Source organism: Danio rerio, chromosome 25, assembly GCF_052040795.2.
Source record: "Danio rerio strain M-AB ecotype USA chromosome 25, GRCz13ab, whole genome shotgun sequence".
In the NCBI taxonomy this organism is placed as follows: domain Eukaryota; kingdom Metazoa; phylum Chordata; class Actinopteri; order Cypriniformes; family Danionidae; genus Danio; species Danio rerio.
The window spans coordinates 23,122,501-23,150,227 of record NC_141045.1 but is presented as its reverse complement, the minus strand read 5'-3'; the positions used below and the strand labels follow the sequence as shown (position 1 = coordinate 23,150,227).

Genomic DNA, 27,727 nt, shown 5'->3' with positions numbered 1-27,727 from the left:
GTAAATGATAGGTCTGTTGTCATTCTATTCCAGGAAGATTAATGGAAAATGTCTGAAATGTATGAGCAATTTTAAAACCAGTATATTTATTGTCATTTTCTCAATGTTGACATTCTTGTGATGCCAACAACTGATGTGCTGATGTGCTAACAATACAACATCAACAACAACAAAAAAGTATTAACCAAGAAGTAGGCTAGTCACCGTTCTTTGAATAATATAACACCATCAAGCAGTACTAAACCCTCCTCTACCTCCTCTACCCCCATGCCATTGACATTCTCTGTTTCCACAATTAGTTTTCATGAAGGTGTTGTTTACACATTCAAAAACCCAGCTCAAAAGAGCTACTGTCTGTAACCTCAACATTCAACTTAACACATTAAAATGGAGAGCAGTCTCAACAGGGAATCGCTGAAACCATTTGAAGACGATAATAGCATGGAAGAGAGAGGCCATCTTGATGAAGCTGTCATTTCTTCTGTTCTGGAAACAGCTGGAGATGAAGATTCCCCACAACTGCCGAAAATAAGCTCCAAGTTACTGAGAATGCTGGAAAAAGCGACAAACTGGCACCCTCCACTCATACAAATGCAGGACAGCGATGTAGTGTTCGATGAAAACGATGAGGCTGTCAGTGAAGCACCAAGAACAAAAAGCGTAAGTGACACTGCACTCTCAAAAATAAAGGTACATGAGCTGTCACTAGGGTGGCACCTTTTCAAAAGGTACACATTTGTACCTTAAAGGCCCATATTAATACCTCAAGGGTACATATTAGTACCTAAAAAATACAAAAGTGTTCCTCCTAAAATTTTAGGTACTAATATATACTTTTGAGGTACCAATATGGTTCCTTTAAGTCCAAATGTGTACCTTTTGAAAAGGTACAACCCCAGTGACAGATCGTGTACCTTTATTTCTGAGAGTGTGGGGCTGATTAAAGCTTTAGTTCAGCTAATAAAGAAAATTCTGTCAAATTAATTTTGAATTTGTTCCAAACCTGTTTGTGTTTGTTTCCTTTTAAAGAAAAAGGAAGATATTCTGAAGAATGTTGTAAACCGGCATCCATTGACTTCCATAGTATTTTCTGGACATCAATGGTTGCTTTTCTGCAACATTGTTCAGAAAATATTATGTTTTGTGTTTAATAGGAAAATAATTTCCTATTGAACTATCTCTTTGTATTTTCAATGGATGTTAAAGTATGTGCATGGAGTTCTGATTTTACTTTTAAGAAAATACAATAATAACTACCAAAATACAATAAACTTATACTTAAATTCTTCCGTGCCAACATATAAATGCATCCAAGTTTCTGTTTCAAACCTGGACTGCAACAAAACTGTAAAGGGAGGTTGATGCATCTGAATGCTGATGTTCAATACCATAATTTTGTCTTGAACAAGGCACTTGATCCCATATTTATTTAATAAATTATCCAGTCAGAAAAATCATGTCAAAAATCCAGTTCAATGCCAGTTTAGAAGAGCTTAAATGTTTGTTCTGATCATTGAAGTGATAAAGTCAAACCTTAAAAATGGAGATCTATGTCTGAGAGTTATTTGGTTTCCTTAAAACCATTTAGTCCTAAATCAGGGTGCTAGATTCCATGCTGCTTCAATGGGAATGTTCTTAAAGTGTACAGAACTGACGATGTTCTGATTATTATGAACTTTGGAATGAATTAAATGTCCGCGGCAGCTGAAGTCAAGCTTTGGAATGGAACAACCGTAAATCTGAAAGTTGTTAAAGTGATGGTTCACCTGAAAATATCCTCAGCATTTACTCACACTTAAGTGGTTCTAAACGTTTATGGATTTCTTCCTTCTGTTAAACACAAAACAAGGTATTCTGAAGACACCTGTTAGAAACAGAACTGTTCTTTCTCTGTTTTATACTGGACTTGGAGTGGGTTCAATGTTTGTTTTGGTCAATGGAGTGCGTAGAAGTGCTGACGTCAAAACTTAAAAAGGAGACCAATGAATCTGCAGGTTGTAAAGGTCTACTACCATTTTGCCCTTGACCAAGGCGTTTGATTTCAGGTTGATTTAATGGAAATGTTGGTTTAATATCAGACCAGACAAGTTCCAATTTTATCTAGATTCAGAAAGAGAGTTAAAGGGATTGTGTGCTCAGTAGTTTAGAATCACTTAGATGTAAGTAAATGATGAGGAAATTAAAATTTTTGGGTGAACTATCCTTTTAAGGGCTAAGTGGTTAGCACGGTTGTCTCAAAGTAAGCAGGTTGCTGGTTTGAGTCCTGGCTGGACCAGGAGGCTTTTCTGTGTGGAATTCATTCTTCCTGTGTTTGCTTGAGTTTCCTCCAGGTTCTCCGATTTACCAAAGACATGTGCTATAACTGAATTGAGTAAACTAAATTGGCTGTAGTGTGTGAATGGGAGAGTTAATGTTCATGTAATGTTCAGTTTCCCAGAACTGACTGAAATGATGTGAGTATGGTTAAGTATTGCTACAAATACTCAAAATTGGTCCTCTAGTATTGACCCATCCAAGTAGGAGTGGGCAGAGGGCAATCGGAAATCAAACCTGTGACCTTTGGATTACACTACAGTACCTGACAAAAGTCTTGTCGTCGATCCCAGTTGTAAGAGCAACAAATAATAACTTGACTTCTTGTTGATCATTTGGAAAAGTGGCAGGGGGAAGATTTTTCAGGTGAATCATCTGTTAAACTGCACCTCAGTCATCACAAATACTGCAGAAGACCTATTGAAACCCGCATGGACCCACAATTCACATAGAAATAAGTCAAGTTTGGTGTAGGAAAAATCATGGTTTGGGGTTACATTCTGCATATGGGCATGCGAAAGAGTGGATGGCAACATTAACAGCCTGAGGTATCAAAACATTTGTGCCGCCCATTACATTTCAAACTACAAGAGAAGGCAAATTCTTCAGCAGGAGAGTGCTTCTTCTCATACTTCAGTCTCCACATCAAAGTTTGTGAAAGCAAAGAAGATCAAGGTGCGCATGATGGGCCTACACAGTCACCAGACATGAACATTATTGAGCATCTCTAGGGTAAGATGAAGGAGGAGGCATTGAAGATGAATCCAAATAATCTTTATAAACTTTATAAAGAACATTTTCTTGATGACTTTATTAATACATCATTTGAACCATTGCAGAGATGTGTGCAGTCCTCCAAGCTCATGGCAGTTATACATAATATCCATTCTTTTGGTGACACTTTATTTTGATGGTCCATTTGAGTATTAGTAGACTGTCTGCTTAATATATGCTGATACTGCTCCTTCAACTGATATTTACCTGACTATAAGAAACTTTGCAAGTACATGTCAACTTACACTAACCATAACCTTAACCCCAACCTAACACTCTACTTAAAATCTAATGACAATTAGTTTGCATGTAGATGCAATGTAACTTAAATTCAACAAACGAACCATCAAAATAAAGTGTGACCATTCTTTTTCCACTGCACCATGACTTTATGTTCTGTACTGTACATTATTTCTGTTAAGTGACAAGACTTTTGTCTAAGCAAAGACCTTCCTGTCCAAACCTTGACAAGATAATTATTTTTGTTCCTAAGACTTGTATAGGCAACAATACTTTTGTCAGGTAGCGTACAAGTCCAACTTTCAAACCATGAGGCCACAACTGCCCCTATAGGGTTGTACTTTCAGATCTGTTTTGTGGCAGGAAGGGTATCTTCCAGTAAAACAATAGGCGATTAATTTTACTGCAGCAACCCCTGATAAAGCAAGGACCAAGCAAAAGGAAAGTGAGTGAGGAACCTTTTAAGATCTGAGATGAACTTGAAAAACTAAAAATAGAAGTGCTAAATTCATCTTTTGGAAAGATGGCTCATGAATCTGAGTGTCACCTCCATTTTATACTTGAAAACTTGACCCCAGGTTACACCAAGGTTAATGTGAGAAGCAAACGGATTGTGTAACTACATGTGGGAGGGGGTAAATATCAAGGTATAGGTAACCTAAATATGCTGGGCTTTTACACATTAAATGTTTTAAGCACTGAAATCAACAGCCATTCAGTTTTCTTAAGCCATAAACAGTTGACCCCAAGGTGCGGTAAGGAAGCAGTTTCTGTGACAATCAAACGGTCAGTATACAGAAAGAGTATAGAGTAAATACAGTTTCTTCTCACGTGAAATAATGGTAGATATTTGTAGTAAATACTATAGTGTTTTTGAACCATATTATAGTAAAGTGTATTATATCAGCCTGATCTCGGAAATGTAAATATTTTACATATTGTCAGAAACGTGGCTAATTCATACAAACTACTATTTCATTCATGTGAAAAAGTATAATTTTTAAAAGGTGGTGTGTCCCAAAACCACAACCCTAAACCCACTTCTCATTGGTGGATAAGCAAGTCATCCTAAAATGTACAAATTAGATTGCACAAATTAATAAAAATTAGCCACTATATAAAAAAGTTGTTGTGAGATTGTGTTGATATTACTTTATATTTGATAGTTCTTACAACCCGGTTAATAATGCTAAACATCATATTGTAATATTAACTAATAAACTGTAATAAAACTGTAGTAAGCATATTTTTTACTAAAGTCAACTGAGGTGTGGTGTAGTATAATATTCCTAACTGTAGAACAAATAGCACAATAGGAAAGTGCGAAATAGGAGAAATAGGAGAAATAGGAGACGGTTGCAACAGTGGGTGATTGCAGCAAGATTAATTCCTCCATTCAGGAATGAGCTATAGTGATGATATTCATACATATTCTCAGTTATACCCTCCTTTAATCTGAGAAAAATCCGCCATATGTGATCATTCCTTCAGTATAAAACTCATTTTTGTTTGGTATATATATATTTTCTTAATGTTCAGAGCATTAAAGCAGAGCATCAAGCATTAAAGCAATTGTATCTCCCAAGCAAAGCCAGTTTAATCAGGGTTGACAGAGCTGGGACAGTTATAATATACAAAATGTATTTAAGAGCTTGCCATGTAAACAATGTACACTTTAAATTTTATTACGGTGTCAATGTAATTTAATAAAAATAAAGAATTCTTTAATGAATTAATTCATTTTAAACTTCAAAAAAGTACTTTAGTTAATAGTTCAGTCTAAATTTTCTGTAAAAAAAAAAAACAATTGTTCAGTTTTTTTAGGCCTGATATTTGATTGTTGCCTGTTATTTTAATAGTGCGTATTTATGGCCAATTTAACACATTTAACAATTAACCAATTTACATTTAGTCTGTTTAAAAAAAAAAAAAAAGAAGTAAAATCCAACTGATGTTTTAGAATTTCTTTTATTATGACATTTTAATGAATGTTGCAACATTTGACTTTGTCTAAATTAAATGTAAATTCTGCATATATTATCATATGTACACATATAATAGCAATGTCGGTGGGTGCCCAATAAATGTGGGTTTATTATATTAAATTTGAGGTATTTACAAAAAGCTGTCTCCGAGAACCTGAGGGAAAGGCAAAAAGTGTTGCAACTGTCCCCACTCTCGAAAGGGGTCTGGATGCAAACCTGGTGCTGTGCAATCTGAACTGCATCCAATGCTTTTTAATGGGCTCACCTAACCCTACCCATCACATTGACATCACTCACTCCATTTGAGTGCATTGTGTCTGACATAGCATCGCTGAATGATGCAATCTCAGCTTGCATCATAAAGGCTGCATCCAGATAATTTTTGCCACTCTCCCCTAATTTGTTTATATGACTAACTAAAGCATTGCCACAGCCTAGCAAACAATTTTGTCTTTACTAGACGTCTAATAAACATCTAAACATAGACAGCTTGGCTAAAACAAGGCTAAAGTTGGGCTGTCAGTGAAAATCTAATGAACAAATAGCTCAAAGTGGTCAAATATATTAGACAGACTTTATATGTGTAGTCATTCATTTCTGTTTACAGTTTTGGCCTATTCTATTCTATTAGATTATCACTGACCGTCCAAATTTAGCCTTGTTTTAGCCAAGACGACTATGTTTAGATGTCTATTAGACATATATTAGACATCTTTTAAAAACAAAATAAATGCTTGCTGGAAACAGATACACAGCTGACATACTTTACTATAGTATGGTTCAAAAACAGCATAATATTTCATGTAGCATTAGTGTTATTGTTAGCCTTAAATATGAAAGCTGCTGAGTTTCTTCTTTCCCTCCCTTTTGTCCTTGAACGAGGCACTTGACTCCAGGTTCCTCAAAGGGGACAGTCCCTTTAGTTAGCGAACAGTAAGTCATTTTGGATAAAACATGCCTGTTAAATGATGCATAACTGAATAACCAGTTCTTGATCATCATTAACAGCCCTTAACAGAAACATTGGCTGAACACAGATCAGTGCACTTACAATTGCACGGTAGCAGCTAAGTGGCACTAAGCCACAATTAATAAATGACTTGTGGGAACTTTTGTGACCTCACAGACTTTAATCATTGTCGAATCACATCACATGAAAGAGACTTTTGAGTTTCTTGTGAAGCTTTCGCTCTCACAGTGTAGGATTTCATCTGACAGTGGACCCATGCTTCTCCAGCCTGCTCAGTTCACGTTATGGCACAACAATTACTGTTGTGGTTCAGCCTTTAAATGCTGATGAGGGAGCTATCCGACGCATTTCTCAAGTGGATCAAACACCATGAGGAAAGTCTACAGCCTGGTTAGTCTAACTAAAAACAGGGAACCTAAAGATGCTGTGTTATCTCTTAACATCAAGGTATTTAAAATCTCTTAAGGTAGAAGTTGCAGTTAATATGTTTGCTTTATTTTAAAGCAGAGGTTCTCTTTCTTGTGGTATGTTTGTATGTATGTGTGTGTGTGTTGTTTAATTATTTTATATTATTAACTTGCTAATACGGTTGAGCAGTTTCAGAACTAACAAACTAATAGATAAAAAAATCCTCATGTTTCATTTCAAGCATACCTTTATTAATTTATTTGACTTGGTGTACGAGTTAGTGAGCTATTAATAGTTACTGTACAACCAGTCTCTTAGATCTTATGAGCAGTAACAGGTCAAACACTATTTTAATATTCTTTCATTATTTAGTATAAGTTTTCTGCTATTTTGGAAAATTGCTTTAGGTTTTTATATATTTGTTACATTTGCCCTGCATTTAAATTTATACATATTTAAATTGCAGTCTCATGTCACAAGTTATTTAATGTTTTACTTGTTTTCAACTAGCAATTTTAAATGAAAGTTGTTAAATAAATAGTTGAATAGTTCGGCCAAAACTCAAAATTCTGTTATCATTTACTCACCCTTCACTTGTAACAAATCAATATATTTTTTTCCATTGAAAACTAAAGAAGATATTTTGAAAAATGTTGGAAACCTGTTGCCATTGACTTTTTCTTCATTGAGTTTCCTACTATGGAAGTCAACTGTATTTAACATTATTCAAAATACATAATTTTATGTTCAACATAAGAAAACTCATAAAGGTTTGGAACTACTTGAGAGTAAGTAAATAGTGAGTAAACTTAAATTTTCAGATGAACTATCCTTATAATCCAACATCGTATTTTAAGTGAAAATAAAAAGTAGAAAATTATCCTGAAAAGCGTAAATATTTTTGAAGTCTACATAATAATGTTTAATTTTAATACTACAAACAAATTATATGAATATGTCTTCTGTATTTTCAAATATATTGAATATAAAATGTATACAAATAAATATTTCATTCATCAATTTCTCCTCAGCAAATTGAGTATCCTGAGCAAACACGGGAATTTGACAATCGACTAACAAAGACGGGTCGCCGGTCCTTGTCGCACTCTCTTTCTCATTCCTCTACAGACAGCAACAGCTCAGGTAGATGCCCAGCAATTTCTATCACCTTTTTGAAGATAAACACTACAATTTTAAGTTTGGAGTTGTTGTTTTTTTCATGTTTTTTTTAAGAAAATTATTCTGTTTATAAAGGCGGCATTTATTAAATGTAAAAAAAATGATAAATTGTTAAATATTTATTTATTAAATATAGTCACTATTGCTTTTATTACTACTACTAATAATAATAATAATAATAATAATAATAATAATAATAATAATAATAATAATAATCCCAGAGATGGGTTGCGGCTGGAAGGGCATCTTACTGACGCCAAAACTTTCGACCGGTAGTGTAATATTTCCAGATTGATTTTAGTTTTCTTTATCATTTAATTTCTCATTTTTCAGGAGGTTCAGATGCAGAAGACCCAGAAAACGAGGTTTCTCCTCGAGACAAGCAAAGGATGAACTCAAAAGGGAACAAGGACTTCTGCATTAAAAACATCAAGCTGGCAGATTTTGGCCGTCGACAGATAGAGCTTGCTGAGGATGGTACACAAGCAGAATATTTTAATACATACAGTGCTTAGCATATATAAGTACACCCCTTACAAATCTATCTTCTAAATTCTAATTTTTAATAGCTAAACAATATTATATTTGTGCATATACTGTACATTTGATTATTCAGTATTGAAGCCAAATCTGGAGCTTATCTAACCAAATAGATTACGATAACGGTCCAAAAACTAGTACACCGATTATATGTTATAGAAAAATATTAAATACAAACTTTAAAAAGAGGAAAAATCAAAACAGTGGAAAAATTTTGAAATAAAAAAAAAATTGCAATATTTTGCTTGAATTTAATTGTATTATCTTTCAATTTCTAAATATTTTTGGTAATTAAAATATAATTTTAATAAATACATATGTTTAATAAATCTGTTTTATTGAAATGCACCAAAATATATTCACTGGGAAATAGATAAAAATAATAATTTATAAAATGGGGTCTACTTAATTATGCTGAGCACTGTAAAAGCAAGACATATGAATTTATTATGTGACTGAAAGAAATGTAATGTTATGTAATGTGTGTACCTTTATTTGATGAAGAGATGACTGCACTAATGGCGTTAAGAAAAGCTGCCCAGGGTGAGAAACCATTGGCAGGGGCTAAAATAGTAGGATGTACCCACGTCACGGCCCAGACAGCTGTAAGTATCATCTGTTATCCCTTCACTAGATGTATAACTGCATTGTGTTGACAGATAGAAAAAGTCCTGTAAAAACAAAACCTGTTTTACAAGGTCAAAGAAACATGAAACCCCAACCTAAACCCTCATCAGCACCCATACATCACCCCTACCTTAGGTGATTATACAACATAAATGTACTTAACTTTATCATAAGTAATAACAGTAAACATTTAACTAAACATATTATTCAAGTTTAAGTATAGGGTCAGTAACATTTGTGAAATAAATGAAGATTTGGATTTAGCAGGGACACTTTAAATTGATCTCTTTGTAAAAAAAAAAAAATGATTAGAAAAGATCATGGGAAAAGATTTTGGCATCCAAATTACCAATGAGGATTGAAAAAAGTGTATCAAGGTCATAAATACATGTTCTATTAACTCAAGACACAGACTACTCCAATATAAAGTAGTACAGGTCTACTCTGAGGCTTATTCTTGTAAACCCACCCCTGATCCAGCAATTACTGTTTTTGGTTGGTCTAAATCACTTCGTGGGTTCAGTCATCAAATTAAAAAAGCTGTCCAATATGGAATGGTGATAGCTAAAATAATTATTCTTTGTCTACAAGGCAACAAAACCACTTTTTTAATTCTGGCTTTGAGAATTTTCTAGCACTTTACATTTAGAGAGACTTCCATAATCTTTCTGAAAACATCGACGCCACCTGGAAACACTTTTTTAATTATCTGTCAAACATCAAGGATAAAACTTTAAAGTTCCAACCCTGTCATCGTCTGCAAGATCCCAATACTGCCTGTTTCCACTGGCCTAGATACAGTATACATGCATAACATTGTTGCCCCATGTATAATACTGAAGAAACTGATGTAAAAATGGTTATAAAATCTTTTTTTTCTGTCTTATTTCGTTTTTGTTCGTTTGTTTTGTTTGCATTTCTTTTCTGTTTTTATAATTGATGTTGCTTTTTTATTGCTCTGTGTTGCTTTAAGGTCAAAATAAAAATATAATATTCCATATAAAAAAAAGATTAAAAAAAATGAGTAAAACTATTGCCTTAAAAGCAACAAGTTGACTTTAATTTAAAAGGTGAGTAAACCGTAACTTGGAACTGTTAAGTTGACTTAACGTAATTTTTATAGTTATGCATATAGGTCATTTACTTAATAATTCTAAGGCAATCAGTTTACTAATTTAAAGTAAAATCAAGTACAAAAAAAAAACAAAAAAAAAACTTTTTTGTCAACAAAATTGGCAGTGTGGAGCGCCTCGTGTTTTTGGAATGTAAATGCAAGTTTAGTGTGATCGGCCCCTTACATGCTATTTCAGACTGAATATTCAGAGTAGCAGGGTAAACAATATAGGGAGCGCCTCACAGGTTGTCATTGTTCAAAAATTAGCTAATGTGAATATGAAACCAACTACACCTCAGTAAAGCAGGCTAGGCGGAATAGCGCTATTTACTTATGTTTTGTTGTTAAACTTAACAAAAATCTACATTATCGATACTGTAAAAGGCTAGGTGCACTATGAAATTGTAAATTTAAATGAAAATAGTCAACCTTTCGCCGGAAGGTTTCAGTGGCTAAACAACACTTCTGTGCATATAACCCATTCGTAAAACAACACAATCTGCATCAGCTTTGTGTGACTAAAATAGTTTTAAAACAGAACATTCCCTGTCTAAAATAAACACTTCAGACATGGTGTCATCATGCAAAAGTAACTCCAGTATTGGTTCAAGATTTTAAAAAGTTTTGATTCAGCATTTGTTTTTATCGCCTTCTCTCTCTCTTGTGTGCACGTGAACACGTGTGTACGTGCAAATGGTGGATCTGTCTGTTGTCGACTGCGCAGATTTATTAATCTTCATCTGTTGACAGACAATTTGGGCTTCTTATCAGAATTATGGGAATTATCGACAAGACAAATGTTAGTTGGATGAACTTTTTTTAGTCTTTTGCCTCACCCAGAATCTAAAAATACATATAAATACATTCAGATCATTTACTTCAATCATTACTATTGGAATGTAAAGAGACTTTTAACCAGCACAGCAAAAAAATGTTTCTAATGATAGTCACCTACTGCACCTTTAAAGAAACATTGGTCAAAATAGAATATTAGGAAGCTTCACGTGAAATGTACAGAGAACATTCTGAAAACCAAACACTGTTTACTCCTTCGGGTGAGGCTTGTTATATTTTGAAACAATAGTTCACTGTTTACTGTCACTGTCAGAGACTTTTTCCAATGTAAGGAGGACATTTGAGGATTTACTTTTAAAAGAAACTCTATTGCTACACTATTTATCAAGTTTCTTTCACAGTTCGTTGACTGTAGTGTAAATATCTTAGTCGTAACTTTGATTGCAAAAGCTTTCGATCAGATTAGCCGTTTGATTTATTCTGCTGAATGTCAAGATACTTTAAAGATCCTAATTTCAGAGCTGATAGACCATTGAATTACTGATTGCATTATATCTTGAATTTGTCTTTTGTAGATGGCCAATCTTTTTGAGTGACATTGTGAAGATAATATTATTGCAAAGTAATATTCTGGAAATAACAGATTTTTTTAAGTTTCTCCTTATTAAAACTTAGGACTCTGGTTAGACTTTAATGGTATAAATTCATGATTTAACACTTGACTGGGGATCGAAATGATAGTCCTTGCCAGACTTGTGATGCTCTTGTAATACGAACTGTCATATAATTCCGAAAGAGGCTTTCCTATTATCTTTGAACAGATTTTAATCTGGTTTATCAACTTTGTTTTTAGACTCACAGACAAACTCATATACCATACAGAATTACAATACTGCAGAACACTCATAAGTACAGACATAAAAAAAAATTTATCAAGAATCTTTTTCGATGCTCCAAAACGATTCAAGACGATGCAAAAAATAGATTATTTGTTTAATCTTGTTGCACACACATTATCAATATGACCGTTCTATGAAACCATGCTGTCTATTATTGCACCCAAATATTTATATTTGTCTACCTCTCTGATGTTACCTGTCTGATGTTTACATGATGTATAACTACAGGGTTTGTAGATACATCAGATGTTGTGGACGTGAACACGACTTCCTCTGCTTTTACTAGGTTAATCACAAGAGCATTTTTGCCACACCCCTCCACAAAATTATTCACACCTTGCTGATGCAATCCCGTAACTTCTACCTTACTCAGTAAAGTTATTAATAGTGTATCATCTGCATACTTTAAGTTTAATTGATTAGATCTGTCTGCACGGCCGTCGTTTGTGTGCACAATGAAAAGCATAGCAGAACATACTCAACCTTGAGTGCTCCAGCATTTGTTTATTGCCACTGACATAGCTGTGTTCGGTTTAAAACATACCCCCTAATCAGATCATTTACTTACAACTTAATAAGTTTAGATACTAGAATATCTGCACTGATTGTATTGAGTGCTAAGAGAAAATCTAGAAAAAGAGCCCTTACACAAGTATTTGGTATCTCTGAATGTTTAGAAACAATGTGCACCACAGCATCCTCCATACTACAGCCTTGCCTATAAGCAAATTAACACGGAATAAGTTTTTGCTTTATAGTGCTTGCTTACCAGATGTTTAAGTAGAATTATCTCTAAGCATTCCATAATCACAGAAGGAAGAGCTTCAGGTCTATAGTTCTAAATGTCTGCTTGTCTATACATTTCTGAAAAATTGATTGCCACAATGGTGCTAACTGATAGGCACAACTTTTCAGGATTACAGGATTACATACTGTTGTTTTTCTCACATTTGTGGACTGAAACATTTAACATTTTTCGGTAACACTTTACAATAAGGTTCATTAGTTAATGCATTTACTAACATGAACTAATCATGAACAACACATGTACAGCATTTATTAACCATAGTTAAACATTTACTAATTATTAACATCCAAGTCCGTGCTTGTTAACATTAGTTAATGCACCATGAGTTAACATGAACTAACAATGAACTACAGTATTTTCATTAACTAACGTTAACTAAAATGAACAAATACGTTAGTAAATGTATTGTTCATTGTTTGTTCATGTTAGTAATTGCATTAATTAACATAAACTAATGAACCTTATTGTAAAGTGTGACCCATTTTTCTAACTTCATCAACATCAATAATAATCTTTTCTGAGAAGGAGGGAACAACTGTGCAAAGTAAATGATTATAATTAACACCGTTATCATTCATCTCAAATCTTGAAAAATAACTGCGTAATTTTTTAGCATAACTAATTTAATTATCTGTTATGATTGCTTTGTTAATCATGTCATTTTCTTTAAAATATTCCACACATTATTATTATTATTAAACAAATAAAAATTAATAGTTAAATACTTCACAATACTATCGGTGGATTTGCTCTTCAGCTACAGAAGTGAAAATTAAACCACAGTGAACTGAACTAAACTGAACTTCAGCTCTGAAAACTGACTGACAAATGTTTGATTCTCTAGCACTTCAATGTTAAGCTGCTTTGACACAATCTAAATTGCAAAAGAATTTAAATAAACATAGAAATAAACATGAATTGAATTGAATATTACTCATTTTGTGTCACCACTAAAAGGTATGTATTCACAACAAACAAACAAGATGTAGGTTGATGGCGTGCCATGACTCAGACTGTAAAAAATACATTCAATTATTTATTTATTTTCCTCAACAGGTGCTGTTTGAGACTCTGTCGGGGTTAGGGGCTCAGTGCCGGTGGGCAGCCTGCAATATTTACTCTACTCAGAATGAAGTGGCAGCAGCTTTAGCAGAGCGAGGTAAAAAGAAAATTACTCTAATTGTTATATAATAATTTATAGGTCAGATTCAGATTGATTCAAACCCATTTAGAAGAATATAGAAAAATAAAAAATATGTGAATATATATATGCAAATAACATATATGACATACAAGTTATCACACATAGAAAATATGTCATGTATACAACATGTATTTCAAAATATTGCAAAAATGGCCACCTAAAAATATTTTTACAACCATTGATAAGTCACAAATGTAATTCATATTTCTATTTTTTATAAATGAAAGTAAGAGATATTGATTCACAATTTATTATTATTATTATTTTTTCAGTACATTAAAATATTTTTTATAAACTATTGTTTTTAATTAATATTATACAAGTAAAATAGTTTAATGTTTAATCAAGATTTGGTGAACATTAAATGTTTTTGTTTGTTTTACAAGCACTGATTTCTCTACCTTTTTCTAATTTGTCTTGTTCTTTGCTCTTCATGACAGACTTCCCAGTGTTTGCATGGAAAGGAGAGTCCGAGGATGACTTCTGGTGGTGTATTGATCGTTGTGTAAATGTTGAGGGCTGGGAGCCAAACATGGTACCTTCAAGAATCAGGGGTGTCCTCTTGTCTCTTTGAACCTGTAAACAGAAGTTTGTTTAATGGCATTTTGTGCATGTGTAGATCCTTGATGATGGAGGAGACATGACACACTGGATATACAAGAAATATCCACACATCTTCAAGAAAGTCAAGGGCATTGTTGAAGAAAGCATCACAGGCATTCACAGGTTGAGTTGTCTCTATAATCCTTGCCATATTTTGGTTAAAAATAAGACAAACTTTTTCATAAAAAGTTTTTCCTGAACGGTTGGAATAGACCATTTCAATGTGGTCACGTCAATGGCCCATGAACATTTCCTGCTTGTTATCAAACTATTTCATAACTTTAACAAGGGACAATTCAATCAAAATTTAATGCTAAAACAGCTATCATAACATTATTTATCAATATGTCACTCTTTTTGGATTCTCAGAAACTATAGAAATTAAAAATGTACAACAGGAAATACATTGGGACCATCGTTTTTGTTTACATTCCTTAAAATGGTCGGATTATATTATACTTTTTATTTATTTGTTATAATATTTACAGGAGAAAATCTTTATATTTACTGTATATTTTTTACATGATAATACAATATTAGGTTTCTTTTTAATAATATTCAGCTAAAAAGAATAGAATAAATGAAAGCTGCTGGAATATGAGTTGTTGGAAAGTGTGTATAAGGTGGCATTTATAAGTTCTGTGTTAAAGCTTATAATACTGCAACACCAATTAAATCATTTCAAACAACAAAATTATTAATTCTAAATTTTATATTTCTAAGTTAAATCCACTGTTGGACGTTGTTGCCACACTTCAACATTTCATGAAGTACCTTAAAAAAGATTTTTTCCATTTTTTTTTTTACAGCACTTCAAGTTAAGCCATTTTAAGAAAAGAAAAACAGTCAAATATTCTCGGAAGCTATAGAAATTTAAAAAATATATTAGGACCACTATTTTTGTTTACATCCCTTAAAATGGTCTATAGATAATTTGACTGCATTGACACTAGGGTGTTTGCGTGATGAAATGTTATATTCTTTTATACTACATATATTAGGCTTCATCACCTCTCCAAAGCTGGAAAGTTATGCGTACCAGCCATAAATGTGAATGACTCTGTCACCAAACAGAAGTTTGACAACTTGTACTGCTGCAGGGAGTCCATTTTGGATAGGTAGGATGATACAAGTACTGTATGTATCCCTAAGTTAATACTAATTTTAAAAACTAAACCTACACTCAGTGTCATTCCTGTTCCCTCAGCCTTAAAAAGACTGCTGACATCATGTTTGGAGGAAAACAAGTGGTTGTGTGTGGATACGGAGAAGTAAGTTAATTAATTTTGGTTTCTACTGTCAACAACATGCCACCTGAGAACAATGTACGTCACTGCATTAGCTTAGCATAAGCCTTTGTTTTTTTGTGCGTAAATGTAAATATTGGTGCCCACAGGTGGGAAAAGGCTGTTCTGCTGCTCTGAAAGCAATGGGATCTATTGTGTATGTCACTGAAATTGACCCCATATGTGCTCTGCAAGCATGGTAAGGCAATAGAGCTCTACTGAAAGTTAGCATAATGTTAAATCAGCATCACACATAACACTGCGTTATATTTTGACTAGCATGGATGGCTTTCGATTGACCAAACTTAGTGATGTTGTTAGACAAGTGGACATGGTCATCACCTGTACAGGCGAGTAGTAAATAAAACACACTATACTATTAATCACACTTTGTTATTTACGTTAACAACTTAATTTTAAACAGGTAACAAAAACGTTGTTGTGCGGGAACACATGGATGTAATGAAGAATGGCTGTGTTGTCTGCAATATGGGGCGCTCCAATACAGAAATCAATGTTGTAAGTGGTTTTGTAACCTACAGATATTGACAACGACAGCTTGTGGTTTTGGGAATTCTAGACTACATTTTGTATTCTCAGAGTGCTCTGAAAACTCCTGACTTAACATGGCAGCATGTAAGAGCACAAGTGGATCACATTATCTGGCCTGATGGAAAGAGAATGATTCTTCTGGCAGAGGTGAGAGAAATCAGTAGTAGTATCAAAATAGTACTGAGTGTGCGAATTTTCATTAGACATTTAATTAGCTAGTGCCGGAACATAACTAGAGGAATATCCAAAACACAAGTGTCATCAAAACTAGAGTCATCAATTAGTCACATTGGTGTTGTTCCAATGCTGTATGCTTTGGTTTTCATATCACAAAAGGAGAAATGAAAGATAATGTCCTCCTCATGTTTATCATTTGAATAGGGAATCATATAATGAAACCATCCAACATAGGCTTAAAAAAATGAGTCCCACTTTATATTAAGTGTCTCTAACTACTATGTACTTACATAAAAAAAATAATAATACAATGTACTTACTGTGTTTATAATGTATTTGAGATCACGTGTGGTGCTTTTGAGTTGGGATAGAGGTTGGGTTATAGACAGGTTTGGTGGCTTGGGTAGGTCTAAGGGTGGGTTAAGGTGTAAGGGATGGTCAACAGTGTATTTACAAATGTAATTACAATGTAACTACATACATGTATTTAATCAAGTAAAAGTAAATACATGTATTTACACAATGAGTACATTGTAACAAACTATTAATTTTTATGTAATTACATATTATTTATATATATTATATATATATTAGTAGGCCACTTAATATAAAGTGGGACCAAAAAAAATGAAATGATCAAACAATCGTTTGATTTGTTACATATTATAGTAAGGCTTTCTGGGTGTGATATCAAAACAAACCTTAAAGGGATCATGAAAATTTATATATTAGTAAAAGTTACTAAAAATGCTTTTTTGTGTGTAAAAGGCTTTAACTTGCAAAAAAAAAAAAGATGGTCAGAGATTCGGAGTAATTTTGTTACATCACATATAAATGTCAATTTTCTCACAGCTGATTGGTCTGATTGGTTTGATTTTGCAATCTCTAATCTAGAATAAAAGCCAGAGTCTGAAGCAACCAAGCAGGAGCATGCATAACACAAGTTAAAGTGGCAATGAAACCTAATCAAAAACAATCCAACTTCATGCAGTGGTGAAAAGAGTACTGAAAAAAATCATACTTAAGTAAAAGTACCATTACTTGCCTAAAAATGTAAGGTGCGAGTAAAAATATCCGTTGTAAATATTACTCAAACTATGAGTAAAAAGTAGACCTTTCAAAAGTATTCAAGAGTAGTGAGTAGTGAGTATTACACTGTGAAAAACTGATGAATTTACATGTAATTTGTGAATGTGTGTAAACGTAACATTCTGTAGTGCATCAAGTTATTGCCCAGCAGTCACACAATGTCATAAGACATTAATATTAGGTTAGATTTAGATTGTGATGTCAGGTGACCAAAATTCAATGTCTACCCAGCGTCCAAGGATAATGTTATTTTGACGCCCAATAATGATGTCAAATGGTGTTAATATTTGGTAGATTTAATTTGTGTTAGAAAGTGACCAAAACTCAACATCGAGCCAACATCTTAAACCAAGATCCTATTGACATCAAATACTGAGGGTTATTCATTAGGTATGGCAACCAAAATCCAACATCTGATAGACGTCATATTGGTAACACCCACACAATATCAAGCTGTAACATTATTTGATGTTGATATTTGATGGACTGTAGATTGGATGTTGGTCATAGACGTCACCTGATGTTGAGTTTTGACGTCAACCTGATTTTCATTTCCAAACAAAATGCAACGCCCTCACGACGTTGGGGTACATCGTCAATCTAACATTATGTTGACACCCTGTGCCTGCTGGGCCATTTCGTTTATCATTCAGTAAACATCCGTCAACTTCTCATCAGTGGCATGCATCTAAGCAGTCTCTTGGTCATTGCGTGTAAAGATTTTACCCATCTTTTTTGACACTTAATGCTTCTAAACAGTTTGCTGCAATTATAAATGGCACATGTCTTGGTCAGAAATGGAAGGACTGATTTTTCTAATCCCCATAGACAAGAAAAAACGTGACTGCAGGTTGAAAGAAAGTAGTGGAGTTAATTACCAATATAGCACTAAAAATGTACTTAAAGGAAAGTAAAAGTACACATTTTTAAAACTACTTAGTAAATTAGAATTTCTGAGAAAAACTACTCGATTACAGTAATTTGAGTATTTGTAATTTGTTAATTTACACTATTGCCTTCATGAGCCCAAAAACTCAGAGTTTGGTCAAAACTAAACCCGAGCTTACCTGGGTGAACATGCCTCTGGAAAACAGTCCTGTTTGAATGGCTAAAATGGATGTAAAATTCATCTTATACCTTTTTTTATAATGAACTGGAAAACCAATATGAAACACATGCAAATATCTACACACAGAAAACTCCATCACCGGTTGATGCATTTTTTATTATTATTATTTTTTAATGACATTAAAGCATTTACTATACACTGTTTGAGATTTTAGTCATAGCAGTTGAGATACTGCAATACAAAAAACAACAACTTAAGCAAATATTTCGAATTCTATGTACTGACTTGCCACAGCCAAACATGCTAGGTGGGTTGATAGTGTGAGTTAATAAGGCTGGGTTAATAAGGCTTATTTTTATGTTTTTCAATAATACACTATCTGTTCAATTCCTACATTTAAAGAGTAAAGACCATTTTACTGTATAACTTAGTCAAGTCCATGAAGTTAGTCTGGCAGAAATTATTACATTTATCTGACCACAGGAGTTCCAACTTAGTGAAGAAAGTAGAAAGTGTTTATGCAGCTACGCACAACAAATAACAAACAAGATTTTTTTTTTTTTTACCAAATCCTATAATTTACACTCAGACGGTTTGGAAAATATGGTATGTATAGTTGTGAGAAATATCTTTGATTGTTTTTACTTCTTCAAAAAAGCAATTTATGCTAATAAAGTCATTAAATGAGCCAGAACAAACTAATTTAGATTTAGAAATGTCTCATTTTCCTGGCCATACGCCTTGGAAAAATAACAGCGTGACTACATAATGTCTGATGCATAATTACATATATGTATTTTTAAACTATCCCTTAAAAACAATATGATAACAAATACCAATATGCAATATCAAGCAGCAGGCTGTTTGTACATCTAAAAGAACTGGAAATGAATGACCTCAAAATCCTCAAAAAAAAAAAAAAAAAAAAAAGGCTGTGTTTGCTCCTACAACATTTAGGAGAATGTGAATAACGCTCATACGTCAAGACAGACATGTTCGTAGAACAACAAAGGATCTAGAAATGTGTTTTACAATTTTAGGCTATAATATACAGTACAAGCTTATTGGTCATCAAGGTTAATGAAAATGTAACCGTTTTACTCCATTTGATTCCAGGGCCGTGTCCTTAATTTAAGTTCCTCCACTGTGCCCATATATGTTCTTTCCATCACAGCCACAACACAGGTATGGACTCATGCATGAATCTAATTGAGTTGTTTTAGGTAGTTACCCTGAAGGCTAAAGTTCTTCACTATTACTTTGCCTAAACATCAAAGACTTTTAAACATTTAGTAAAACACAATGGAAATGGAAAACACGACAGCCTCAAGCTATTGTTGGGTTGTGTGTATACTGGCTGTCTATTCAAATTCGTTTGAGTGCTTCATTTTCTTTTCTTTTCTTGCATTTTTTCTTGATAGGCTTTGGCATTGATTGAGCTCTTCAATGCTCCTGAGGGCCGTTACAAGCAAGATGTCTACCTTCTTCCCAAGAAACTGGGTAAGAATCAAAATCAGGGTTTCTTCACTAAACCAAAACCAAATTACCCGACTTTTACCTGATTTTAATGACTAAATAACTTAATTTCCATGACTTTTAATAAACATAAAAACAGACAGCTGCTATGTCCCTCCAAAAAATCTGGATCACTGAATTTAAAACACTTTGATTGACATTCTTCTTTTGTGTCAGTGGGTGAAAGCCCTGCACATTAGTGATGATCTCTTGGTAACACTTTATTTTGATACCGCTCCTTCAACAGAAGTTTAACTGACTATATAAACTTTGCAAGTACATATCAACTTACACTAACCATAACCCTAACCCCAACCTAACAGTCTACTTATAATCTAATGAGAATTAGTTGGCATGTACAGTAGATTCAATGCAACTTAAATTCAACAAACGGACCATCAAAATAAAGTGTCACCAATATTTCCCACATTAGCATAAACAGCCCTGAGTGGGAAGCAGCTGTTTGCCATTACTGTTTTACATGTCAGGAAAATATCAGTGACTAAGAGTTTTAGGATGCACAAATGAACACCGTAGCCTCCATATACTGTCTTGTTCTGAGACATTTCTTTTTACATTTTCAGATTATTACACAGATAATGTTAGTCCTGTTTTGAATTTGCTGCTATGGTGATGCAGATGGTTGTAGCTCCACCCTCTTTTGAAAAGAGCTAATTTGAATTTAAAGCAGCCACCTCCAAAATGTCAAAATTTGACCAAAGCATAAATGTGTCACGATTACCAGCGATCATATTCCATAAGATTGCTGGACTGCACTGACAATAACCATGGACTACAAATCCGCCATTTATGGACTACATTTTCATACATGCACTCCGGTGACACTCACACATGCTTCCTCATCTAGACTGATTACTTGCACCACCTGAGGATTGTCAGAGACTGATTGCACACACTATTTAAGCCACACACTCACCTATTCTCTTTGCTGAGTCTTGTTCACTGTAAGTAGCACTACAACGCGTTTTCCTTGTCTTGTTTACCCATGTTTAGACCTAGCCTTGTTTTCTTGTTCTCCCTGCCTGCCGCCTGCCTTTTGACCTCTCGCCTGTTACTGATTACGATTCTGGACTGCCTACACATACCCGTTTGCACCTGTATTGACCATTGCTTGCCTGACCACGAATAAACCTGCATTTGGATCTTACCTCACTTGTATATGTCACTCCCAGTGGTTACAAAAAGAGGCAGTTTTAAGGAGATATAAAAGATTATTTGTGAGGTAGTTTTGAGCTGAAACTCCACATACACATTTATTTCAGATACTTATTTTACATATTGTAAAAAGAGGAATAATAGGTCTGATTTAATGCAAAATTATGCAAATGGAACTAAATTTTGTGAAGCTTGTTGTTTTTTAATTGATGCAAATAACATTTGGTCATCCAAGACTCTTCAAATATGCCATCTGCACTGTAAATAACATGATATTTGCTTACAGAAAGTTTTAGTTGGTTTTATATGGTTAAAAGGTAAACAGTTTCTCTCTTTGTTTCTCTCAGTTTTCCTTTTAAATAAATGACAGAGACCAATGGTTCTTGAAGTAAAAAAAAAATGATGAATTAGGGTGTGAATTTGTGTATATTTTTAAACTTTGAGAAAATCAACAGCAGAAAATTCATTAATTTTTGGCTGTAATAATCTAAAGAAAATTAATATGATGTAAGATAAAGTAATTTATTTAGGAAGAAGCAAACTTTTAAGTAAACAAAAATACCTGATATTCCTTGACTTTGGCAAAACCTATAAAACATTGGCTGACTTTTGTTGTCTGGAATCGACTTTCCAGGATATTTCCGATATCTCTTACCCCTTGTCATGTCACAATTCAATGTTGTTCATCCATATTTAGCTGAATACTGAATCACATTTAAATGATAATGACATCACAAACTGATTTAAGACTTTATCTTCCAGACGAGTATGTTGCAAGTTTGCACCTTCAGACCTTTGATGCTCATCTGACTGAACTCACAGATGATCAAGCCAAATACATGGGCTTGAGCAAAAACGGCCCCTTCAAACCAAATTACTACAGGTGATAAAAGCACATGCAGTTGATCTTATATTATAGCATTTTTATATGAATGTGAAACAACCTGCTTTGTGTTTTCTGTTTTTAGGTATTAGGATCGTGGAGAAGTCTCAGTGTAACCCATCATCAGATTTAAGTGTTTTTTAAAGCTACTAAAAATAGATTTGACTTGGCAAAGAATTCATGCATCCTGCTCTTCACCAATACATGAAATTGGCTTGAACAATAATGCAGCGGGCAACGCAGTGGCGCAGTAGGTAGTGCTGTCGCCTCACAATAAGAAGGTTGCTGGGTTGCTGGTTTGAGCCTCGGCTGAGTTGGCGTTTCTGTGTGGAGTTTGCATGTTCTCTCTGCGTTCGCGTGGGTTTCCTCCGGGTGCTCTGGTTTCCCTGACAGTCCAAAGACATGCGGTACAGGTGAATTGGGTTGGCTAAGTTGTCCATAGTGTATGAGTGTGTGTGTGAATGAGTGTGTGTGGATGTTTCCCAGAGATGTGTTGCGGCTGGAAGGGCATCAGCTGCATAAAAACGTGCTGGATAAGTTGCCGGTTCATTCCGCTGAGGTGACCCCAGAATAATAAAGGGACTAAGCCGAGAAGAAAATTAATTAATAATGCAGTGAGTACTTTGATGTCAAAACATCCCACTGACATTTGTTGAAAAACATGATGGAAGCTATTGAAGTGCTGTTAAATTTTTTTTGAAAAATAAAAAAGATTTTTAAGCTACTTTTAAGGTATCCTCTGGCAACAACGTGCAATAGTGGATCTAATTTAAATATTTCTAGTTTAGAATTTTCCTTATAATTAATAATTTAGTTGCTTGTCTTGATTTAATTGGTGTTGCAGTGCTAAATAAACTGTAACACAGAACTTGTAAACAACACTTTATACACACTTTCCAACAACTGATATTCCAACAGCTTTCATTTATTCCATTCTTTTTTGCTGAATATTATTGAAAACAAACATTACATTGTCTTATCATGTATACAATATACAGTAAATATACGTATTTTCTCCAGTAAATATATTGTAACTACATAAATATATAATTATAATGTAACAATGTTTTTTATACCATATACTATACTACAATTGTCTTATATGCCTCTGAGCTAACTTACCCAAACTGTCTCCATCACTGCTCTTATATAATGTCCATACATCATTCTCATGGTCACTAAAACCCATCGCATCCTCACTTTTATCTGTAGGAAGAGCCAGTTCTGTCCTTTTCTTCTTTCATTTACCATAGAACATGGTGGTGCTCGCTAATACACTGTTCCCTGTACACTGTAAAACCCAACAGTCAACTTTATCAAATGAAATGAGTGGTTAACTCAAAATTTACTGAAAGTTAATTCTACTCATTTGAAAAGAGTTTTAAACTCAGTGTTGAAGATAATGAGTTAATTACATACCTCATTACTTAGAGTAAGTTAAATGAAGTAAGTTCACATTACTCAGATAGATTAGGTTTTTTTAAACTCAAACGGTTTGAGATCTCTTAACTTATTGGGTTTTACAGTACTCAGTTGGTTTGAGTTCTCTTCATTTATTGGGTTTTACTGAGCTCAAACTGTTTCATTTACTCAAATGGAGGAAGTTCACAGTACTCAGAATTAGTTTTTGAACTTTTATGGTTTGTTGCAATCGGTTTCCTCAAACAGTTTGAGTTACCTTAACTTTTTGGGTTTTACAGTGTATTTATATCTAATCAAAACTATTGCCATTAAACATTTGATTTTATCCATAATTCAAATGCCATATTACTAATCAACATTATACTACTAGCATTCATGTTATTGTTACAACTTAAAAGATCACAGCTGACCTTGCTAGCTAAGTTATTGCAATATTGCACTTTCCTGACATTCCACTAATGAAAACTCATTCATTTTCTTTTTGGCTTAGTCCCCTTTAATAATCTGGGGTCACCACAGCGGAATGAACCGTCAACTTATCTAGCACGTATTTATGCAGCGGATGCCCTCCCATCTCTGGGAAACATCCACACACATACACTCATTCACACACACAAACTCATAAACTACAGACAATTTAGCTTTCCCAATTCACCTGTACTGCATGTCTTTGGACTGTGGGGGAAACCGGAGCACCCGGAGGAAACCCACGCGAACGCTGGGAGAACATGCAAACTCCACACAGAAACGCCAACTGACCCAGCCAAGGTTCGAACCTGCGACCCAGCGACCTTCTTGCTAAATTGCCATTTAGCAATTTAGCATTTGATGGATTTTTTAAAAAACTCACTTGATAAAAACTTTTGAGTGGTGAACATGTCATCATAACTTACTGGAGGTGATGTTTCCCATTTTTTGTGACATGATTTGTCAGAAATCTCTCCACAGAAAAACGTTGCATGTTATGTGACTTAACCAAAGCACATCATTGGCCATTCTAAGGTTTCCTCTTTCCAACAAAAATATTATAAAGTTTTTCTTAAAGAAACAGTGGCAGTGAAATGAACAAATATCATGTATGCCATACCCCAACACGGTTTAAACTATCTGAGCGCTTCAATTCCAAATTTACACTGCTTTTTGGTATCCATACTATGCATGAAAGCTACCTTGATGTCAAAACTACATCAAATTGACATCTAACACTGGCCTCAAAAACACAGCAAAAATCGATTACAGGACAGTGATGTAATTGATTTTTGATGTGTGGGTTGAGGACCATTTTGAAACAAAACCACACTTGCGTAAACATCTTACTTTGCTTTTAGTTTATTGTTTAATGCTTTAAAAATGGAGTGTGATGTCTTGATTGTGTGATTTTGGTCTGTGGGGGTTTAGGTGGGATTTTAATACTGCATCTTCCACTCATGATCACTACTGTGTACATTTATGCTCAAAATCTAAAGGATTTTACCAGCCAGGCTGGAACATTTTACCTTCACCTGTCTACCATAGAAGAAAGTGGAAACACTTCATTTTTGTTGTCTGGGTTGTGTATGAATAAAAATGGAAGTACCGGCTTGATGTTTGTGTGTACAACATACAACTAGCCTACTACATTACTTCATTCTCTAATAAATTACTGTATCTACTACAGTCAACATAACATAGCACAGAGCATTATTTCCAAGACACTAAAGTACAATATTGAGGGGGTGGAAACAAAAAAAGTTTTACAAAAAACAGTTTTTTTTTTTTTTAATTTTGTGGTTGAACCCTTCAAACTGACGTTAACGGAGAATGACCACCAGTCCAAACATGAAAGTAAATGGACAGACTTTGATTTAAAATAAACAAAACATTTTTTTTCAGTGCATTAACTTGCACTTGCACTTGAATTAATCATTAAACCCATTCATAAATAATAACTACAGTATCTATTTTACAGAGACGATCCTCTAGCCTTCATAAAAATTCCTCAGTGTTCCTCTAGATGGAGGCAAAGTTGAAACTCAAGGAGGAAGTGAGTTTTGCTTTGGACAAACAGGGCAAATAAAAACAGGCATGTTTCCTTGCATGACCTTTGCTTTCTTACAGCTGTACTTTAGCTTTAAAGAGAAGTTTTTCCATTCCGCGGTTTTTATGCACCAAGAAAGCTTCCTGTTCTGTTACAAAGTAAAAGTCTCTTTCAAATAAATGGAAAGGAAATGCTTTAATAAATGGTCAAAAATATGTTTGGTGACTTAAGAGAAAATGCATCTAACTAAAAAATGTGTAATTTCATTTAAAATGTTCAGAACAAAATCTTTATTGTTTCAAATTAATTTAGTTATGAAAGCTGAATCACAAATATCACTACAAAATGACTAAACTGTACCTAAATCTACATCTCTAATACTATTAACATTACTATTAATAATCATTCATTCATTTTCCTCCGGCTTGGTCCCTTATTTATTAGGGGTCACTACAGCAAAATCAACCACCGACTACGCATCAGATGCCCTTCCAGATGCAACACACACACACACACACACACACACACACACACACACACACACACACACATATACACTACGGCCAATTTAGGCCATCCAGTTCACTTGTACAGCATGTCTTTGGACTATGGGGGAAACCGGAGCACCCGGAGGTAACCCACAACAACACGGGGAGAACATGTAAACTCCACACAGAAATGCTAACTCTTCCAGCCATGACTTAAACCAGTGACCTTTGAGTCACCATGCCACCCATACTATTACCATAATAATATTAAAATTTCCTTTTGTGCTAATGTTTATCCTTTGCTTTCAAACATTAAACTAAATTGAATTGAATATAGGGTTTTTGGTCTGTATCAACCCTTAGAACTTAGAGAAGACACTCAAAACATTCAAATTAATTCTAAAATGTAACTGGTCAACAGATGGGTTTGCATTTGGTGCTTGGTGAGTTCATTTTAAGCCCTGCTTATATAACTGTAGAGAAATTATAAATATACGAATGACCACAATCTAAGCCTACTTCTTTTTAACATATGCTGAATTTAGCATGAGCACAGCTGAATAAATTAAAACAGGGATGCCCAAACTCAGTCCTGGAGGCCCAGTGTCCTGGAGAGTTTAGCTCCAACCCTAATCAAACACACCTGAAACAGCTAATCAAGCTCTTACTTGATATGCTAAAAGCTTCCAGGAGTTTGAACACCCCTGGAATAACATTTTCAATATTTGCTTAACCATTTCCATAATCTAAAAGAAATCTGAGGTGTTTCTCAAAACACTGTTGTGTTCCAAGCAGTTGCTGCTTAAGAAGAACTACCTAGAGATACACTCTTTTTCTTTCCATATGCACCAGACACCTTCTTATAAGCGTTCATTGTGCACTACTAATTGTATATTATGGAGATGAGTGGGTTTATGTTTATCTGTGTGTGTCTGTGCATGTGTATGAATGTTTATGTGTCTTGGGATGTATATACAACTGCTCTCAGGTGATTTGAAGTGTTTCTTTTATCATCGTTTATTGGTAGCTTTGGATAAAAGTGTCTGCTAAATGAATGTAATATCTGAAAATGTGAAAAATATAAGCTGTGAATGATGACGGAACTTTCATTTTTGGGTAAACTATCCTTTTAGGCATTTTTGTGTGCACATAACAATGTTATTTTGTTTGAAGTGTGTCTGTAACATAATTTTTCATGGCTCCCCTGAGCTTAGACTGCATAGCTTGAGTTGTTTCTGCCCTAAATATAGAGTTGGCTTTTGCCTACAATGTCAAATGTAACTCGACTCCATAAGTTAAGTCACAGCACGTCAGTTGCTGGCCGAGCAGCTGAGTTCCTCTCACTCTCTTCCACATTGCCTGATGGAGTCAGTGGGAGCGCTGGGAAGCCCCATTGGGGGAAGCTCCAACTCACTCAGTTTGCCGGCTTCCCCTTGGGAAGAGGATGAAGAGTCACTGGGATTAGAAGGAATTAAACCCAAATCTTCACCCACACCTAGACGACGGAGTTCTGCGTCCTCCGATGACTCCTTGCCTCCCCCTTCCAGCAGCAGAAGAGTGTCCTTTGCTGACGCCTTTGGTTTGAGTCTTGTCT

The 27,727-nt window shown here is 34.4% G+C and overlaps 3 protein-coding genes across 25 annotated transcripts in view; 2 read left to right on the top strand and 1 right to left on the bottom strand.

Annotated features, from left to right (window-relative positions):
- The window catches only part of LOC147837700 (uncharacterized), a 174,198-nt gene that overhangs the window by 82,548 nt on the left and 63,923 nt on the right, over positions 1-27,727 (bottom strand). The window lies entirely within an intron of this gene.
- ahcyl2a (adenosylhomocysteinase like 2a) lies at positions 346-25,208 on the top strand. 23 transcript variants are annotated; one of them, XM_087311156.1, is made up of 18 exons: positions 348-660; positions 7,722-7,833; positions 8,203-8,346; positions 8,914-9,014; positions 13,709-13,811; positions 14,297-14,391; positions 14,476-14,582; positions 15,461-15,577; positions 15,667-15,730; positions 15,856-15,944; positions 16,025-16,095; positions 16,170-16,264; positions 16,346-16,444; positions 19,749-19,817; positions 20,054-20,132; positions 22,086-22,206; positions 22,292-22,436; positions 24,416-25,208. In XM_087311156.1, the coding sequence occupies exons 1-17, from the start codon at positions 388-390 to the stop codon at positions 22,296-22,298; spliced, it is 1,746 nt and encodes a 581-aa protein (XP_087167282.1). In that variant the 5' UTR covers positions 348-387; the 3' UTR covers positions 22,299-22,436; positions 24,416-25,208.
- ppp1r3ab (protein phosphatase 1, regulatory subunit 3Ab) overlaps positions 27,476-27,727 on the top strand; it is a 7,956-nt gene continuing 7,704 nt past the window's right edge. The window contains exon 1 of the mRNA XM_087312254.1: positions 27,476-27,727. This exon is cut by the window's right edge and continues 532 nt beyond it. Within this exon, the coding sequence (XP_087168380.1) occupies positions 27,496-27,727 (232 nt within the window). The 5' untranslated portion in view covers positions 27,476-27,495.

Bases quoted from the DNA above. Each gene is read 5' to 3' on its own strand.
- ahcyl2a (XM_087311156.1), top strand. From the start codon at position 388: ATGGAGAGCAGTCTCAACAGGGAATCGCTGAAACCATTTGAAGACGAT. The intron at 16,265-16,345 runs GTAAGTGGTTTT...TTGTATTCTCAG, and splicing joins CCAATACAGAAATCAATGTT to AGTGCTCTGAAAACTCCTGA. The intron at 20,133-22,085 runs GTAAGAATCAAA...TTTATCTTCCAG, and splicing joins CCTTCTTCCCAAGAAACTGG to ACGAGTATGTTGCAAGTTTG.